Genomic DNA, 20447 nt, shown 5'->3' with positions numbered 1-20447 from the left:
GTTATTGATATTTCTTCCGGCAATCTTGATTCCAGCTTGTGCTTCTTCCAGACCAGCGTTTCTCATGATGTACTCTGCATATAAGTTAAACAAGCAGGGTGACAATATACAGCCTTGACGTACTCCTTTCCCAATTTGGAACCAGTCTGCTGTTCCATGTCCAGTCTAACTGTTGCTTCTTGACCAGGATACAGATTTCTCAGGAGGCAGGTCAGGTGGTCTGGTATTCCCATCTCTTTAAGAATTTTCTATAGCTTGTTGTGATCCACACAGTCAAAGGCTTTGGCATAGTCAGTAAAGCAGAAATAGATGTTCTTCTGGAACTCTCTTGCTTTTTCTATGATCCAATGGATGTTGGCAATTTGATCTCTGGTTCCTGTCTTTTCTAAATCCAGCTTGAACATCTGGAAGTTCTTGGTTCACATACTGTTGAAGCCTGGTTTGGAGAATTCTGAGCATTACTTTGCAAGCATGTGAGATGAGTGCAATTGTGTGGTAGTTTGAGCATTCTTTGGCATTACCTTTCTTTGGGACTGGAATGAAAACTGTACTTTACCAGTCCTGTGGTGACTGCTGAGTTTTCCAAATTTGTTGGCATACTGAATGCAGCACTTTCACAGCATTATCTTTTAGGATCTAAAATAGCTCTACTGGAATTCCTTCACCTGCACTAGCTTTGTTTGTAGTGATGCTTCCTAAGGCCCACTTGACTTCTCATCCTGGATGTCTGGCTCTAGGTGAGTGATCACAGAAGAAGACACAGAAGGACTATACAAAAGATCTTAAAGACCCAATAACCATGATGGTGTGATCAGTCTCATAGTTATCAAGATTAAAATACTGATTCATGGGAATGCTCAGTAAGCTTCAGGAATTTTTTTTCAAGACTCAATTTAATGCTGTCCCCATTAAGTCCTCTCTCATTCTTTTCCCCTATGTGTTGGTATAAATCACTCCTTCATTTTTATAAACAAAGCTTCTTGCTCATTCCTCTATTCTAGAGTGTTAAGATTATCATTAGTTGTGCATAAGCTTAGCTTACACAACAGTATTATCCATTATGATGACTGTAATTATTAACACTTTCACCAACATATGATATAAAGCATTTACTATGTGTAGGTGATATTATATAAATATGATAACATAAATTCCTTTAATTTTTACAATCTATGAGGCAAGAAATATTGTGTTGTTCTCATTAATAAAATGAAGATACTCAGGTACAGAGAATACACATAACTTGATACAGCAAGCAAGCAGTACAGCTAGGTTTCAAAGCCAGGCATTCTAACTAAAGCCCACGCTTTTAACCACCATTATACTGCCTTCAAATTTTAAATTCCTGATGGAAGCAACTGTATTTCATTCATCTTGATGTGATTTTCTCAAACACTATATCCTCAACCCTTCTACTCTCAAGTGCTTAGTACCCATCATAGAACTTAACAAATAATGTATCCATCAAATGTAATCAAGTTAAGAGGGAAAGAGTTTGATTAGTCACAAAGTATGGTTCTATCTCATTAACTTACTGAATTGCTTCAGCAAATCCATCAGTACGATGTGGCACCACGAGAGTTGGGGTACTTGGAACTGTTCTATCTTCGTCATCAAAAAAATGCTGCTGCTAAAAAAGACAGAAATCAAGTACTTCACAGACATGATAGAAGCATCCGTATGGACGAGACAAATAATTGCTGAACAAATGAATCACTTTTACATGAGAGGCAGGCACTTACCATGCCACCTATTCCTGGAGTCAACTGAAGCCCACGTCCTACAGATTGCCTTCGAGTCATCTGAATTCTCTGTGTCAAGAAAGGAATTTCATTTAAGGAATTAGGCAATGAAAGAAACACCAAATGCTAACAGATACAGCTTACCAGACTGGTAATAAAATAACTGAAATGTTAGCAGATTAATATAATCATTGGAACTTTTCTTAAACTGCTACTAATCTTGTTACTAGTATTAAAGAAGTCTATTTTGTAAACAGTGATGTTTTTAATTACACAGACTATAATATTAACCAACAAATATTTTATTAACCAGTAGATAATATTAATCACTATGTAAAACCAAACTCTGATCCTATGTTATTTGTTGATAACTAAGTTAGTTTCTATCTCCTTGATTTAAGTGTTTGGATGTTGAAGCTTAATTATCCTTTAAAGTTCCAACAGCAGTATTGACTACTTGTAAACTGCTTCCCAATTTAGACAATTAAAAATTGATAGAGATGGTATATTTTGCAGGATCCATAAACAATCCTCTAAGACTTTATATTTTCAGAAAATGAGAAAATTTATCTTCACAAGTGGTATTTCAGTAAAATCTACCCTTGACAGTGTTTAGTATACTACAAAGTAAGACTCAAGCTACATGATTAATAGATCCTTTCTACTTTTCCAGCTGTTTCTTCAAGAGCTTCTAATAGATTTGTCCAATCCTACAATAGTGTCTCATGTAAAGGGTTATGCACATTATCATGAACTTGAAAAGTGGGTATTAATATGTCTGATTCCAAAAAATAAGAAAAAAGATCTGTTAAGAACAGAAATTTCTTTTAAAAAGAACTCATGCACCTTGGAGAAAGAAACCTTCAAAACAAATGGGTCAGCTGCTGAATTATCTTTTAATCAAAATCCAAGAAAAATTTCTTTTTTAACCTGTAGAAACAGCAGACCCTTATTTTCTCTGAATATAATCACTTCAACTTATACATGACTTTAGCAAGCCTTGCTTTTCCAAAGTTCACATCTGCCATATTTCAGGGAAAATAACGGAGATTAGTTCCAGCTCAAAAATTTTATAAAAATGTACCAAAACATTAAAAAGTTCACTTAATTCCTGGGGAAAAACAAAGTAATAGCTAATGGAAAGAAAGGGAGAAAAAGCCAACATTTTTCAAAGTAAAATGTTCAGAATGACTAGTACTTTTCATACCTGAACTGGCGGCCCCAGCTCCTGAGGTGGAGCATGAATGGTCAGTCTTGGGGGAAGCGGGTGTGGTGGGCGTCTTGGTGACTGAGGTGCTCGGGGGGTCTGTCTTTCAGATGCTGATGATGGCTGCTGTTCTCTAGATATCTCCTGGGAAAAAGAGGACTCTGCTGTACCAGTATTTCCTTCACCTACAGGAAAAGAGAAGTTTATTCTGAACTGAAGTTTACAATAAGGTAACTTGGACAATTGCTAGAACTATAAATCTTACTACTATGAATGTTCACCTAACTAATATTTTCATAAAAAAAGTAGTGAGGTGTGGCAGAACCAGAGATAACAGGTATGCAATTAACAGCTGTACAGCCTTAAGCAAGTTCCTTCTATTTCTTTGGTTGGTTCATGAAACCCACAAGAAACATTTACATCCATGTACCCACAAGAAACATTTTTCTGAAGATTTCAAATAATGGACATAAAGCATTTAGCTTAACACAAGATAAACATTTTAACACTTAATAGCTTTTAACACTTACCCTGGTTCTATCACTTTCTGTCTGCTTTTCAGATTCTTCACTGGTACTTAACACCTGATAAGCTTATTGTAAGAATTTCCCCAAAAAGTATTCAATGAGCATCTGTTATATTTTGTATTGAGGAAAAAAGGCTATGAACACTCATGCTCACAAGACTTAGCTTTCAGTGATAATACTAGGCAAAAACTTTCCCTCTATAACCCAATTATGTGACACAAAAAAGGTATTTCTTAAATCCATAAAACGCTTTAAAGATGTAAATTATTACAATTAATCTCCTTAGCTCCTTACCTCCCTTAAAAAGCAACACTATTCTTCATTATATAGTTCAATATTCATTCTCTTAAAAAATTTAAAAGTTGAAAAGACAGCCTGGCTTTCCTTTCCTTAATTCAAATGAGAATACAATTTGCATTTTTATACACAGGCCTACACAAAAACTCAGATATTCTGTTTTCCCACTGGTCTACATATATAAGGTTTTTATTATATTACTACTGATTTTGGCTCAGTATTATCTGTTAAAACCAGAATATCAAAACCAGATGGTCACAGAGTCTTCAAAAAAGATTTAAAAATGATTCTAAAAGAAAATAATTTTCTATGCATTCTATAATTCTTTACTGCCTACAACATTTTAGCTGATTGCCAGGACTCATCTTTTCAAGAATTAGCAAAAGGCACGCTCTATTCATGAAAAAGTCTCTTATACATCGGAAAACTGGACAGTATTTTAAAACTGATACCCACTAATCTTGAAACATGCAGCTTGATTAGACTGACCTCTCCTGGTTGTGAACTGCTATTATTGTTATTAGAAGTCCTTGATTAAGTTTTACACTTAAGACCAGAAGCAACACATGGCATTTATAATACTTTATAGATTTAAAATGTCTGACTCTCACTGTATTCCAATGAAGTAGAAAAAAATAGTATAATGACTACATTTTAGATATAAACACAGTAGATTTTATGAGAATAATAGTGACAAAGCAACAATAAGAGCCAATCTTTTCCTTGCCAGTTTACTAAGTTTTATTACCCATGTGATAATTAACTGTAATCTTAGTTTAGAAAATGTTAGGTTAAAATATTAAGTAAAATATTAAAAGCATTCAATTAAAAAGAGACAAAAATAACAAAAGAAAAACTAAACAAAATCTCACCACTGTTTTGAGAATCAGCTGCTCTCTGATTACTTTCACCTCCACCCATACTTTCTTCTGTTTCTGTACCTGGATCAGTCCCGTCACCACCCTGAAAACAAAATATGAATGCTAAATGCAAATAAGTCAAGTGATTATCTTCAATAATTTACCAGATGACAGCAGAAACAAAAAACCCAAAGATGTGAAAAGTTGCAGTGTTCTGAGAATACAGCATTTTCATACTCTTGGAAAATACCAAGCAAGTTCCTGAAGAATATGATGTCCAAGTTCTAGCCAGTTACCTCAGCATCATCAGCTTCATATCCGTCATTGCCATCTGCACTACCAGTTCCTTCATTACTATCTTCACCCTCATCTCCCATCCCTGTGTCATCTTCATCATCCTCATCGTCGTCTTCATCTTCTTCATAATCCTTGTAAAAAACCCCAAGTATAAATAAAGATACAGGATATGGTACACACGTTCTACATTATCTTGATACCATGATTAGAAATTTAAGGGACACCTCATTGATCAGGATACAGGAGCTGTCCTGAAAGATACGGAATTCAGATTTCAGTCGCATCAAGAATCAAAACGGTGATGCTTACTTGAATTAGTATTGTTAACGGTCAACTCTGAATTCTAACCGTCCGTATGAGATCAATTCAAAGATAAAAACTTCTAGGTGTCAAATGAATGTCAAGTGGTCCACTTTGATTCTAAATTTAAAATGTGGCATTGAATGAGAAAATGGTGAAATTATACTATGAGCTTTTAAATACCTAATTTGATTAATAAAAGAATCAAAAAAGGAGGTGTCAATACTGAACTAACAACCAAAACAAAATGTGAAGTTTCACTTAGAAAATAATTATCTTCACACTTCACTTTCTTTTGAAAAGAACTATGAAGGTTCCACAAAATAAAAAATAATCCTTTTATTTTCAGAAACCATAGTACTTACAATTAAATCTACAGTCACTTATCAGTGAGATTTAACAGTAATTAATCTTAACAAATCCTAAGGACTTAGTAATTATTAAAAAAAAATGAGATTTTCCATCACTTGCTCCATGTAAATTTCACTACCAAAGGTTAAGTTCAGAACTAATTAGGATAAAAGAAAAGCAAAATAATCTACTTAAAGTGACAGGGAATCAGAATTTCGGTTTAAAACAATAAATGATTTCAAATCAAATTCACCTCATGTTCCCCATCATTTTCATCCTCCTCCTCCTCTTCATCATCACTGTCAATTACAATAACATCATCTCCTTTGCCCTGACCATCTTGGGATGAAGCTGTTTGTTGATCTGACTGAAGACCTCCAAGGTCTATTTGTAGAGATTGAGAGGTTTCTTCACTGTCTTCCATTGGCGTATAATCTCCCTGGGTGACTCCCTTTAAAAGTAAAAAAAAAAAAAAAATAATAGTCAATTATACTTAAAACTATCAGTGACATACTGTAGATATAAGTAAAGGCTAAAGAATACTAATGCGCTATGAGAATTTTATTTTAAAAAATGTGGTTTTCAAAAGCAGAATTAATTCAAAATAAATGTTTTGGGTTTCTTTACTGTCTTCTTATAGAAAAATTATTCTAAACCCCACTCAGTAATACTCCAATAAAAAAGACAGACCACACACACACATACACACACACACATGTATGTGTCAAAGCTACCAGGGTGGTACTGTAGATGAGTGTTGTCCATCAAAAGTATAATGCGAGCCACAATACATTTCACATGTATAATTTAAAATTTTTTAGCAGTCACATAAAAAAAAGTGAAATCAATTTTAATAATAACCTTAATATATCCAAAAATCATTTCAGTGTGGAATCAATATAAGAATTATTCATCCTACCTTTTAATATTTGTAATACGTCTACAAAATCCAATGTATGTTTCATATTTAATATCTCACTTTGGGCTTGTTGCATTTCAAGTGCTCAACAGCCAACACAGTGAGTTAACAGTGCAAATGAAAGTCAGAAAAAAGAATATCCGTGGAACGGCAACATATAATTAAAAAAGACAAAAAATGTTCCCCAAACCAGAAACTGTAAATAAGACAAACTACAATTATTTTTTTACAAAAACACTTCTCTCCCTTTCTAAAAACCCTATCTTAAGTCTTCAAACCACATTAAAGATATACCAGATGTAAAAATAATTATTTCCTTAATCTAACAATTTCATATTTTTAGCTACTGAAATAAACCATAATTTAACTTTATTTTTGATATTTCTTACAAAAAAACTGTTCACGTTTTAGTTCGGTACTCAGCAAAATCTGTTCTTTTTTTGGGGGGAAAGGGGGACTGTGCCACGTGGCATGTGGAACCTTAGTTCGTGGCATATGGAACCTTAGTTCCCTGACCAGAGATAGAATCCACACGCTCTGCAGTGGAAGCACAGAGCCCTAACCACTGAATCACCAGGGAGTTCCAAAATCTCTTTCTTGTATACAAGGCAGAAACAATGCCTTACGAACTAAATCATTCATAAAGATTATGTTTACTGTAATGGAAAAAATGAGTAAGTAATGGTATAATTAAAAATGTAACTCAAACTGACATGCTTATTTCAAGAAAAACAACACTTACAAAGAACATCTGCTTCACTGTCAGAAAATTAGAAAAATGAACTGTTACACATTCACACACTGAGTAGACAGTAATAGAAGGCAGAATGCAAAGTCCAATGGCACCTCTGAGTCACAGACAATTTTGTCAATCTCAAGTAAATTCTTTGTACAAAAAATTTTAGTATAATTTAACCAAGTCTGGCAACAATACCAAAATTCACATCTTATTTCAAAATTGTTATGCTCTTCAGGTATGACCCTCTCTGAAAGATACATGAAACTGATGCCATTTAGAGTATTACCTATTCATTTTGGAGGTTTAATTTTCTGTTCACAGTCAAGGAAATCTGAAAAAATTACCTTAGAAAATTAATGCATCTACGAAACTAGTATTGATCTGCAATCTACGGTTACTTGTGATTAGCCTGAAACAATTTCTTTATTTTATACAGATAAAATAATTTTAGAATAAAGTGATCCTAAAACTTTATCGAGAGAGAAAGTATTGTTTCAAGCTTAACAAGACAAATGAAAAACAGACAACCTGAGATTAAATTCTAGCTCCAACGCTATGAGAACTGGGGTACATGACTTAGGCTAGGCATTGATTTCTTCACCTATAAAACAGGGTTGTGACCAGATCTGTTATAAGGATTAAATTATTTAAAAAATGCAAATATTTTAACTACACTTGGCATATAATGATGAATTGTGTTAACTAATGATATAATATTACAAATAAATTACTATAAATTGACTTCCCAGGTGGTACAGTGGTAAAGAATCTGCCTGCTGATGCAGGAGTTGCCAGAGTCACAGGTGTGATCCCTGGTTGGGAAGATCTCCTGCAGAAGGAAATGGTAACCCACTCCAGTATTCTTGCCTGGAAAATTCCATGGACAGAGGAGTGTTGGAGGCTACAGTCCACGGGGTTGAAAAATCGCCGAATACGACTGAGCAACTGAGAACATGCACATACGCGCGCACACAATCAGTTATGAATTCTCTATTTGTGGGCACAGGAATGGAAGGAAAGTATTAATTTGAGTGCCTAATATATGGCAGGTACTATTTTAGGTACTCTGCAAGACTAAAAGTTATTCCAAAAGATGAGAAAATTGAGGCTTAAAGAGAATTAACATCTTGTTTATAGTCATACAGCTTCTAAGTGATAGAGCAATGAACAAAAGCTAGAGCTTTGTACCTTCAGAGTCTATGTATTTCCACTAGTCAGGCTGTTTCTGGAGAAGGCTCAATGAGAGTTCAAAAGATGAAGATGTATACAAATGCATTTCCTTTCAGAGATTATTTTAATTTAGTAAGGGAAGCAATAGAGGGGAGCAACAGAGGACCAACAAATGGGCCTTACGGCTAAGCGCAAGACTCAACCAGCTTGTCCTTCCAAATAAATAAGAGTGGATAATCTTTACTTGTGACACCTCTTAGCTCAGAAAGTTTGTGCCTTCTATAAAGAAACACATTTTTTTAAATAAAATTTAGAAGGCAGGACACTAAACAGAAGTAAAATAAAGCATAAATTGTATTAGCAATTCTAATAATATTTCGTTAAATATAAAAGCAGCATATTGAAAATAGAAGTCCAAAGAATATTTCAATTTGGCAAAGCTCATTTCATTCAAGCAATCACTTGTTTACTTTACTTTCAGTAGTTTTACTTACTTCTCCAATGGAATCTTGAGAATCCTGGGTGTATACTTGAGTTTCTACCTCTCCATCAGTACTTTCTTCTGCCATAACTTCTTCCTGAATCAGAACATACAAGTGTGTGAATCAAATCAATTCACTAGATGAAGCAACACTTGTTCAGCTAGGTTTCCCAATAAAACAAAACTCAAATCTGTAATTTTATGAAACAATACATCAGAAATGTTCACTTACATTTACTTATAAAAATATAACCAATTACATTCCTGTTTGGTATATACAAAATAAGGTTAATGAACATGAATTAAATACATGCCAGTGAAACGAATTTAGTAGTTTCAATGCTTGTTAAGAAAACAATTCATTACAACTTATTCTAAACAAAAGAAAATGAAGGAAAACCACTTTGGTCAACCACAGGGCAAAAATGGCAGGTACCAGTTTAAAACACCCATGAGACTATAAACTTCCTTATTCTTTGAATTAAAAAAAAAACAAAAAAAACAAAAAAACAGAAATGGAATTCATTCTATGTTTCTACAACTGTGTTTTTAAAATTGAAATTGGAAATTCAATAAAACATATGCAAAGAATATAAAACAGTATTGGCAATGGTAATAGTACCAGGGCTGTCAGTGGAAACATTGTTACTTAACAGCAGTTTTTTCTGGATTTTGACCCCAAAAGCCTCCATTCACTTAATAATGTTGTAACTGAAAGAGTATCTTGTTTCTATTGGTAGAAGTAAAACAGAAAGACCTTTACATACCTCAGTTCCTACAGGTGTAACACTTTTTAGCTTCTTTGGAAGAGGCATTTCCACTGTATCATCAGAGATCTGGTCTGATGCTTCTATGGTGCTATCTTCTTCCTCTTCACGTGTACGCTTCGGCAAAGAAGAACTTGGGGTAGCTGAAACTGTGAAATTATGTAATTTAAATCTTGAATTATGCATGATAACAGCTCAATTTAAACAAAGTTAATCTGAAAACATCTTGATCATTTAACTAAAAAAACAAAACCACAGTAAACATTTATTTGGACAGAACAACAAAATATGTTCCCGCCAATTTATGTGTAAACAAAGAGGAATTTATGTTCTGAATCAATGGTCTCATACTATCAACTTAACCTTTGGTTAATAAAGCCAATAATCATTTACAGTAATACATCTAACTCACTGTGACTGCATTACTATAGAATTGCTACTCACAAAGGTTACACAGGACCTTCTTATAATTTATAACCTCAAGACTCCTTGGACAAATAAAAATTTCCTTATATGTTTAAGATTTGAAAATTCTTACATGATCTTTTTTTAAGTATCTTTTAGTTCTCAGGACTTGTATTAAGTTACAGCTCACCCTTGAACAATTCAGGGGAGAGGGGCACTATCCTTCCAAATTTGCCATTCTTTTATCTGCAGATCCAAGCAACCAAGGATGTGTAGTTACTGTGGTGTTCACTACTGAAAAAATCCACACTTAAGTGCAGTTCAAATCTGCGTTGTTCAAGGGTCAGCTGTACATATAACATGTTATGGGTTGTACCACCTTTAAAATCAGTGAAAAAATAATTGGAAAGGAAGAAAGATCTTAATGACAAAAATCAGTGACCTAAATTAGGATTCAGCAGTAAACATAAAATAAGATGTTAGGAATACAAACATCTCCTTTAATACCCGATAGAAAACAAGTATGTACAAAGAATATTCAGGTAATACACTCAAGAAAATGTAAATGCACAGGTCTACTCTAACTTCATTTTAAAATTAGTCTTACCAGTGCCAAATACTGCTGTGGAAGTAGAAGGCCGCTCAACTGGCGAACTCTGCACCACCTCCACTATGTTTGGGGATAGTTCTTGATTTGTAGGCTCAATCTGAGGATGACTCTGTTGAGTAGGCTGCACAAAAGCTGTAGCCTGTGTTTGTTGTTGAACTGTTAAAATGGGTTGAGGGATAGAAGGCTGGACGTTAGGACTGGTAGAACGAACAGATCCACTTGTGCTTCCGAAAACTGGAACATGTTCCACAGGCCCTTCTGACTGCATAGCTGAAAAACAATTAGAGCATATAATGCATTAAGTTTTCTATTCTTACCAAAGTTGGGATTACCCTTCCCTACTCTGTTACAGGTGACATTGTGCATAGTTATTTGTGTACAGACCTCTCATCAATCATCAGATAGAAACACTGAGGGTAAAAGAAATGTATTATGCATCTTTGTATTGCCTGTGTGACAGATACGGTAGTGTGCAGTAAACTGTTGGTTGAATGAAATAAATAAATACCTGAAACTGTTTTTGCATCCATTGTTCTTTTCAAATGATGACCAAATAAAATGATATAAAGAGACTTAAGTATCATTTTGCTTTCAATTGATATAAAATAACCATTAAGTTTAACTGGTAATATATCTTATAATCATTTTACTGAATGTAGTTCAAATGAAATATTCTGTCCTTTCATAGCATACATAATTTTATATATTTTTAAACACAAATAATTAACTGAATTCTACAATTTGTTAAGCACCTATGGGAATTGTATTTAGTAAAGTTTTACTGACACCTATTTTGAGATTAGGTAAAGGAATTAAAACAATGAAAAAAAAAATTCCTACGTTTGAGAAGCTCAATCAAGTGGAATTAAAAAAAAATATTCAACTGAATAAGATGTTGTTTAATTGTTGTAATGACTAAGAAAGTGACATGGGAACAAAGTGGAGAAATAAATGAAAAGATCAGATAGCTTTAGTGAAGAAATGATATTCAGGATGAATCACTGATTTAATATGGTTTTCCAAAGTGGATTTCATATCATCTTTCTTAGCCAATAGAGGTAAAAAATGTGGTCCTGAAAAAGATGACTTATGTTTGTAAGGGTGTATTTCCCTCTTTCTTTAGCTTGAAAACAAAACAAAGCAAAAATGATGGGAGGGAGGAAATATGCTACGTTAACAAGTAACCCAGGAGGCATGCACCTGAAAATACTAACTGCCCACTTTTACTATGGTGTCTGACGTTAGCTTTAGTGGAAGTCTCATTTATCCTTGAAGTTACACTCATCTTCTCATAACAAATCGAAGAAAACTGTCGGTTCCATCAGATCTGTTGTTATTCTATTTACCTTCCTGTGACTCCACTTGTGTAGTGGGCATCACTGTGGCTGTCGGGGTAGTAGTAGGATTTGTAACAGTTGCAGGTGTAACCATTGGGCGGATACTAGCTCTGGGTGTTGACTTATTCCCAGCCATAGCTGCAGCTGTCACTTTACTTGGTGTAGACACAACAGGGGTTGGCTTGATATTGGCTGTTGGTGGGTCTGACATGCTGGCACTTATGGAAGGAAAAATGTGAAAATAATAATTCACAAAAAGTACTACAAACATTCCTTATAAAGTATAAATACTCCATCAAAAGTAAAGCACGTATGCTTACTGAAGTGAATGTCCAGTAATTATTATCATAATATACATTCAAACCTTATTAACTGTTTTCCTAACACTGCTCTGAGTAGATTTTTGGCAGATTAGGAAAAAAATTAAAGACAGTAAATACTGTTGTTGTTCAGTCGCTCAGTTGTGTCCGACTGTCTGCGACTCCATGGACTGTAGAAGTAAGCCGCCAGGCTTACTTAAAGACAGTAAGTACAATTCTATATTTTTTTGTTCACTAAATATTATGAAACTCTTATTGAAGAGGTTCTGAATTTAAGCATTAGAAACTGTGCAAGAAATAATCTACAGTGGTGCATCCTGACAAGGCAGAATGTATTAACTGCATTACTGAACCTCAGTCTCACCTTAGCCTCTTGCTCTTCAACTATGTAATTTTATAATGCAAACTTTTTTTCTCCCTAAAGATCACTAGGTCCTTCCTGTATTTTAAAAGAAAAGCAGGAAACAGACTGTAAACAGAGTGCCAAAAAATAAAACTCACATTCCTCTTTCACCAGAAGCTGGAGTTGTTTTCAACGTGATCTGTCTCTGCTGTTCTGGGACCTATGGAAAGAAAACTATGGATTAGTGTGCCGGTCCTACAAGAGTCCACCCAACAATGCCATCAAAATATTTTACTTGCTAATTCTCTCTGACAGAGGCTCCTAAATCACCAGACATCTTCAAGCAAAATGTACAGAGAAAAAATGATTTGTCATTTAAACAGAACTGGCTGATTACCTTATTGGTAGGTTCCTGAGGCTCGTCTCTCTGTTCAAGGTGTCTCTCTTGATGCTCCCTGAGTTCTCTCTCCAAGCGACTAATTCGACCTTCGTACTGGGACTTAAGAGCAGTCATACGAACATCCAGTTCATCTTTCTGCTGATCTAAGGCTCCATTCCTTTGTTTAAGCTCTTCATTTTCTTTAGTTAGCTGATCTTTTACACCTAAAGAAGTAACCATATCATTCTATTAATATCATAATCAAACACTGGAAACAAAAAATATTTATGTGCTTGATAAGTATTCAAAGGCTGTACTGGATTCTATTCCTGAACTTTAGCATCTACAATAATTCTGATATACTCTACATTTCAATAAACAAAGTTTTAAACATGTGTTCATTACTCCAATATAAAACATACTCCAAAATAAAAAAAAAAAACTCAGCTTTTCCTAAGATCTCAAAAAAGATAAAGGATCTACCATAAACTAGTCAGCAGAAGCCCTTTCATATGGCCTTTAAATATTTTTAATAGAGACTATAAAATTTTCATTTCATATAATTTACAGCAGATACTCAAGGATAATTAAGTAACTTCATTTTTTTAAAAAATTAAATAAGTTGCCAGGGGCATTATCTTAGCGATCCATTTAAAAAACCGTTCATAATAAAATTCAACCTACTTGGCATTTTATTTACCTACTAGCAGACTGGTAAGCAAGGTACAGTAAGGCCCTGAGCGTTGTAGCACTGGGATCCTCATACAGCTAACATGACATTCTCCCTGAAGGGCTAACAGCCCTCTGTGAAGTGAGGCACAGAAAACTCACTGGGCTAAGGTCCAAAGCTGCCTAGAATTTACAGAAGGCCTCGGGACAGTATACTATGGACCCAAAGGGTTACCATCAGAAGGCAGTAACAGTTCCACACTAAAGCAGAAGGACAGCTGTATTCCCTATCTTCTATCAGTTAGCAATTAAGAAAGACATCATAAATTAAGGACATCCTTATTACTTGAAAATTAAAACTGCTGTAATTTGAATCCAATTAAATAAACCTAATATCTAAAGTATGCACACACATACACAGAAGTCACTTACTAGTATTTACTTTTCTTTCCCATTTAATTGTAAGCCTGTATCAAATAACCAACTTTCACCATCAAATTCGAATCATAAAGCGTATAGAAACTTACCAGCTAAATGTGCAATTTTTGATTTTGCTGCTACAATGGCCTTTCTTGTTTTTTCTTCCTTTTCAGTTATCTGCTGTCGAAGTTGTTCTTCCTGTGTGGTTCTGTCTTGAAGGTCCTGACGAAGTCGTGCAAGTTCAGATTGAAGCTCCAAAGTCTGTTCCTGGAGACTTCTTGCTTCTACCTCTTTCTCAGACAAAGTCTTTTTTTAAAGGAAGATAAAGTATTAACCGTGCAATTCAGCCAAATCAATATAACTACATACCCTATAGACTTAAAGCATAAAACATTAATTTGTTTAAATGAAAGTATAAATATAAAATGGTAATCAAGTAAGTGGACACTTCCAAGACGACTAGGTATTATCTGCATACATAAGTCATTCAAAGAAAAATTAACGATGTATGTTTCCAGATGATAAGAGAAAGTATCAGTGTTTAACACATTTTTCTTTTTTCAAAATTCCTTTATGACTGAACTATATTCCATTGCATTTTTCCAGCCTTTCAACAAGGAAACAATTAGGAACATACACCTTTCACTTCTCACTTCTCTTCCACTCATACCTTCTGCAGGTTCTCCACTTGATTCTCGAGTGACTTTGACTTGGTTTCTGCTTGGCTTAGGGTCTCTTTTAGCTCCTGCATTTCCTGGACTGAGATGTGCTGTTCCTGATGGTCTCCAGAAGACTGAGCTGAAGTCTCCATGACCTAAGATGACAAACACTAATAATATACTTGCACATTTATATTCAGTAATTCTGCAAATTCATCTAAGAAAATAATAAGTATATAAAGAAACTTACATTTAAGGGTATTCATAAATAAATCTTCTATAAAACAACTTTAATGTTCAAGCTATTAGTTAAATAGGTTAGGGCTTTCCACACTACTGGATATTAACCAGCTAATCAAAACGATGATGCACTGTTTAACATAGAATTATCCAGAAAAACAAATCACTCATATGTAAAGGAAAGCATATTAAAGTATTAACAGTGGCTAACTGAGGGGTAAGAATTTTGAAATTTTTCTTCATAAATTTTCTAGTGTAACAAGTGCTAAATACACAGTCTCAAGTCAATATATAAGTTCTTTACCACTGGTAATCAAAAATAAAAATCAAGTCTAAAATAAAATAAAGATTTAAAAATTCTTTTTGATAGACGGCATTTACTACTATTTCTTTATGAATTTATAGTTCATTTTAGGACATACTGAAGACCTAATCTTAAACTAAATAAAATATCACACATAAGATTAAAAACCAATAACTAAATATTATGAATAAGGTTTTTGTAAGACTCATCCAAATATGCATATCCATATATCTAAGTATATACAAAGCTGTGTATAAATTGTGTAGACCAAAATTGTGTGTATCAAAAAATTATAAAGAATATATAAAAAGAAAACCACTTCAAAAATACCTTATCTTGTTGTGCTTTAAGTTCTTCATACTGAGTCTTGTACCTACGTCCAATTTTCTTGACTTGAGTAATAGTTTTAACCTTTTCTTGAATATCAATTATTTTGGCATCTAACTCCTTCTGGATATTTTCCTTTTCTGTTCTTACTTTATTTAAATCTTCCTTTAGACTCTGGATTAAGTTCTGGTTGTTAGTCAAAGATGCATTTGATCTAAGCAAAAAAGATGGGATAAAGCAGAAAAACTAAATATTTGAGACTTTTCAAATTTTAAAACCTTTTAAGTTATATTTTTATTGTGTTGCTTTAGTGTGTGTTTTATTTAGAAAATTCTAAGAAAAGCACACACACACACTTTTTAACTTGTGAACCCGTGGTACTTTAGGAAAACGTGACTGACTTGTTACATGCCATATACACCCATTCTAGAGGTGAGAAGAACTGAGATGTTAGTGGTTAAGTAACATGCACTTTTACTCTGCATGGTACCCGGAGTTTAATCCACATCTGCCTGATAGCAAAATCTACTAAGTACATGAGGTTTTGTAGGCCACATACAGCGTTTGCTCTGTGTTCCTCTTTTTTTTACGACACTTAAAAAATGCAAAAATCATCCTTAGCTTCCAGGTTGTGCAAAAAAAGGCCTGTAGGTTATAGTCTGCCAACTCCTGTATTTTTATCATAAACTGAACTTGAAATCATATGACCTGAGTTAAGAGCATGTTGCTAATCATTGCTAACCTTAGAAGTAAGCCTGGGTACCTTTCTGAATCTTAGATTCCTCATCTTTAAAATTAATATCTTTCCCACTTAAAATGCCAGACTACTGTTATGAAAAAAAGAGAATAAACATGACAAAAATCTGTAAGATGTCAAGTATCATATAAATAGGGGCTAAGATAGGGACAAAGGACATTAAAGCTTACAAGAGGTAAGCCAGAAACATTCATTTTAATATGACATTTATCTTTAAAAGGCAGTATACTTCACTATAAGTTCATTTAAGAACTTTCTTTAGGAAATTCCCTGGTGGTCCAGTGGTGAAGAATATGCCTTCTAAAGCAGGGGACATGGGTTTGATCCCTGGTTGGGCAACTAAGCCAAATTAGAGAAGCCTGCAAGACACAGCTACTGAGCTTGTGCTCCACAACAGGCTTCTGCATGCTGAAACAAAGACTCAGTGCAGCAAAAAAAAAAAAAGAAAAAGAAAAAACCTTTCTTTATAAAAAACTTTCAAAATAGATTCATGAATATATGTTAACCAAAAAAAAAAAAAAAAAAAGAAAAATCTACTTGCAAATGTTATTTTGACTATTTAAAAAAATGGTCTGCTTTAGATTCATACCAACTACGTAGTTTAAAAAGTAATCAAGTATGGAGAAATAATTCATAAATGAAGGCATAAAACTAAATGACAGCTTGCTTGTTTTTATAAAGCAATAAAAAGAAAGCTACATATAAGAGGTCCAGCACTTTCCATTCTCTTTAAAGTCAGGAAGCACTTAGGGGATCACATAAAGAACAGAAACAAACTTCAAGATTGTCCAAGTGTTGTATACAACTTAAGGTTTGTTCCATATACCTTGCAATTTCAGCTTTAAGTCTTCCAATTTCTTCAGTCAATTGCTGAATACGCTTAGTGTGAACTTCCTTTTCAGAAAGCAGCTTACGATATTCTTCTGTATCTGGATCTTTCTGCTGACTCACTAGATGCTAGAATAGGAACAGTGTATAACATGGTTTTATGAAATTAATGTGCTGTAATAAAATATCAGAGTATCTAATTATGTTTATACTAGATGCTTGCGTACATAGTGATCAGTCATCAAATTATAAGAAAATAAAATCAAAGCTTTAGTTCCTTTGTTTAGATAAGAGGTTTAGCCAAAATGAAAGGGGAAAACAAAGGAAATGTCATTCACTATTCATTATTTTTCACAGTTGCAAAGGAACATTTCAGAATAGTTACAATAGAGTCAAATAAAGGGATCCAAAGAATCTATAAGCTTTTAATATTAAATACCCAATTTCATTAAAGTGACATATATGGGGAAAAAAAGTTCATCATGCATTACAAACAAGAAAATGAAAATAATCCTAAATGCAATAGATTCCATTAACCAGAAAGGAAGGCAACATAATTTAACAGGAATATATCTAAACTTGGGACAGATTATCCTTTCTGGATTTTTCAGACTCTCTGCGTGAATAAAAAAAAGCATGAAGGGGCTCTAAAATTTTAAAATCCTATTCAGATATGAGTAGTTCTTTAGAGCATTTTCTAGGTGCTGGGTGAACTGCTTCATTTAATTTTTGTAAAATGAACACAGTGATTCCTCTGTAAATGATACCCTCATTTACAAAATCAAGGAAAATTGTCTGAGGAAGATTAATGTCCTCATTTTCACAAAGCACACAGCTAGTAGGAGGTAAGGCAGATTTCCAACTTCTTCTCTGAATACAGAGCTACAGCTTCTAACCATACTATGTGTGTGTATAGTATGTGAGGTTATATCATATAACCTCAGATATGCAGATGACACCACCCTTATGGCAGAGAGCAAAGAACTCAACAGCCTCTTGATGAAAGTGAAAGAGGAGAGTGAAAAAGTTGGCTTAAAACTGAACATGCAGAAAACTAAGATCACAGCATCCGGTCCCATCACTTCATGGCTAACAGATGAGGAAACAATGGAAACAGTGAGAGACTTTACTTGTGGGGGCTCCAAAATCACTGCAGATGGTGACCGCAGCCATGAAATTAAAAGACACTTGCTCCTTGGAAGAAAAGCTATGGCCAACCTAGACAGCATATTAAAAAGCAGAGACATTACTTTGCCGACAAAGGTCTGTCTAGTCAAGGCTGTGGTTTTTCCGGTGGTCGTGTATGGATGTGAGAGTTGGACTGTGAAGAAAGCTGAGTGCCGAAGAATTGATGCTTTTGAACTGTGGTGTCGGAGAAGACTCTTGAGAGTCCCTTGGACAGTAAGGAGATCTAACCAGTTCATCCTAAAGGAAACCAGTCCTGAATATTCACTGGAAGGACTGATGCTGAAGCTGAAACTCTAATACTCTGGCCACCTGATGAACTGACTCATTGAAAAAGACCCTGATGCTGGGAAAGACTGAAGGTGGGAGGAGAAGGGGACGACAGAGGATGAGATGGTTGGATGGCATCTCCAACATGATGGAGAGGAGTTTGGGTACTCCAGGAGTTGGTGATGGACAGGGAAGCCTTGTGTGCTGCAGTCCATTGGATCGCAAAGAATCAGACACGACTGAGTGACTGAACTGAACTGAACTGAATGTGTGTGTGCATTTTGTTGCTCAGTTGTGTCTGACTCATTGTGAACCAATGGCCTGTAGCCTGCCAGGCTTCTCTGTCCAAGGGATTTTTCAGGCAAGAATACTGAAGTGGGTTGCCATTTCCTTCTCCAGGGGATCTTCCCGATCCAGGGATTGAACCCAGGTCTCCTGTATTGTAGGCAAATTCTTTATCGTCTGAGACACCACGGAAGCCAAACACTATGCTATATGGTTTTGTCTTCTCTCCCCCAACCCCCAAAATATTGCAGTGAACGAGTCTTCTTAAAGCACTTCAATGAATTATATAAATCCATTTTTCATGTACAAACACATTTTTAAAGATAAAGCAAAAGCCTAAATTTGGAATACAAATAGACAATTCAGCTTTTTAAAGAATACACACAATATAACCAAAACTTCAAAAATTTAGTTATAAGCTTAATGCCTGACACATAGGTATATGTAACAAACACATTGGACTTTCACTGATGAACATAAAATACTTCCCACTAGCTTATTAAATATTTTTATCCTCTTAAATTTTACCCTGTTATATTAAATCAACATGTTTTTATGTTTTGGAATGGGTTTGACTAAATTTACCTGGTTACGTGCTTTCCAACGTTTTACATCTTCTTCTAATAACTTCTTCTCTGCTTGCAACATACCGCTTTTCTCACTCAGCTCAGCATTTGCTTCTTGTAAGGGTAAAATATCTAACTCCAGTTTCCTGACCTGAAAATAGTTTCAGTATTTTTTTTTAAATACCTGATGTGAAAATTTATTTACAACATTACTAAAAATATGTCTCTACTCTTCATTTGTAAATTACAAACCTTGGCTTGCATCTGCTGTAGATCCTGTTCCAGCCTCTCCTTCTCTTCTCTCAGCATCTTATTGGTCTCCATGACTACGTTCATTGTTTCGGTTTTCTTCATCAGTTCCTCATGCTGGGCCATTGTTTTTGCAGTTACCTAAAGATTTCAAACATATGTGTACAGCAACATATACCAACAGATTAAGGTCTATCTTTTCCCACCAGCTCTCATCTTTCCTATAAAAGTAGAAAGGATTAAATGTCAACTTTTAAAACAAATTTTTAGGAGTCTTACATGTTTATTTTTCTGTGATTCGTGCCAATTACAGGGTTCAAACATGCAAGAAATTAAAAGATGGAAGTAAAAAGATACTATAAATCTCACCAACAAATAGTTATTTACATTAGGTAAAAACATAATCCAGACCTCTATCTTCCCGTTTCTATTCTTTTTCTTGCTACACTGAATTCAGCAACAGTTCTAAAAGGATGTTATTTTGGTCCCCAGTTTTCCCCCTCTTTTTCACAAACTCTTTTTCATTTCACTCGATTGTCTCATCACTTTGATTCTGAGCAATTTTACTGAATACTTGTTCACTCGTGAAGTTTCTGTTCTGAGTATAATTATCCATTTTTTGCATGTATTACTTTAT

General features: G+C 34.4%; 1 protein-coding gene across 2 annotated transcripts in view; it reads right to left on the bottom strand.

Moving 5' to 3' along the window:
* TPR (translocated promoter region, nuclear basket protein) overlaps nucleotides 1-20447 on the bottom strand; it is a 61034-nt gene that overhangs the window by 9879 nt on the left and 30708 nt on the right. Inside the window, exons 29-46 of one of the 2 annotated variants that reach the window (XM_043484600.1) lie at nucleotides 19814-19951; nucleotides 19581-19712; nucleotides 17254-17384; nucleotides 15674-15884; nucleotides 14811-14954; nucleotides 14248-14446; nucleotides 13070-13275; nucleotides 12831-12892; nucleotides 12019-12227; nucleotides 10670-10942; nucleotides 9658-9806; nucleotides 8904-8987; nucleotides 5835-6032; nucleotides 4930-5061; nucleotides 4646-4736; nucleotides 2950-3134; nucleotides 1743-1811; nucleotides 1536-1630 (exon numbers count right to left, since the gene is read on the bottom strand). In XM_043484600.1, coding sequence (XP_043340535.1) covers nucleotides 1536-1630; nucleotides 1743-1811; nucleotides 2950-3134; nucleotides 4646-4736; nucleotides 4930-5061; nucleotides 5835-6032; nucleotides 8904-8987; nucleotides 9658-9806; nucleotides 10670-10942; nucleotides 12019-12227; nucleotides 12831-12892; nucleotides 13070-13275; nucleotides 14248-14446; nucleotides 14811-14954; nucleotides 15674-15884; nucleotides 17254-17384; nucleotides 19581-19712; nucleotides 19814-19951 — 2708 coding nt within the window. The remainder of the gene's footprint in view (nucleotides 1-1535; nucleotides 1631-1742; nucleotides 1812-2949; nucleotides 3135-4645; nucleotides 4737-4929; nucleotides 5062-5834; nucleotides 6033-8903; nucleotides 8988-9657; nucleotides 9807-10669; nucleotides 10943-12018; nucleotides 12228-12830; nucleotides 12893-13069; nucleotides 13276-14247; nucleotides 14447-14810; nucleotides 14955-15673; nucleotides 15885-17253; nucleotides 17385-19580; nucleotides 19713-19813; nucleotides 19952-20447) is intronic. The other variant, XM_043484601.1, reaches the window with a different exon arrangement.

Source organism: Cervus canadensis, chromosome 13 (assembly GCF_019320065.1).
Source record: "Cervus canadensis isolate Bull #8, Minnesota chromosome 13, ASM1932006v1, whole genome shotgun sequence".
NCBI classification, from domain to species: domain Eukaryota; kingdom Metazoa; phylum Chordata; class Mammalia; order Artiodactyla; family Cervidae; genus Cervus; species Cervus canadensis.
Note: the sequence above shows the minus strand (reverse complement) of the source record. Positions and strands in the feature narration are given on the sequence as shown.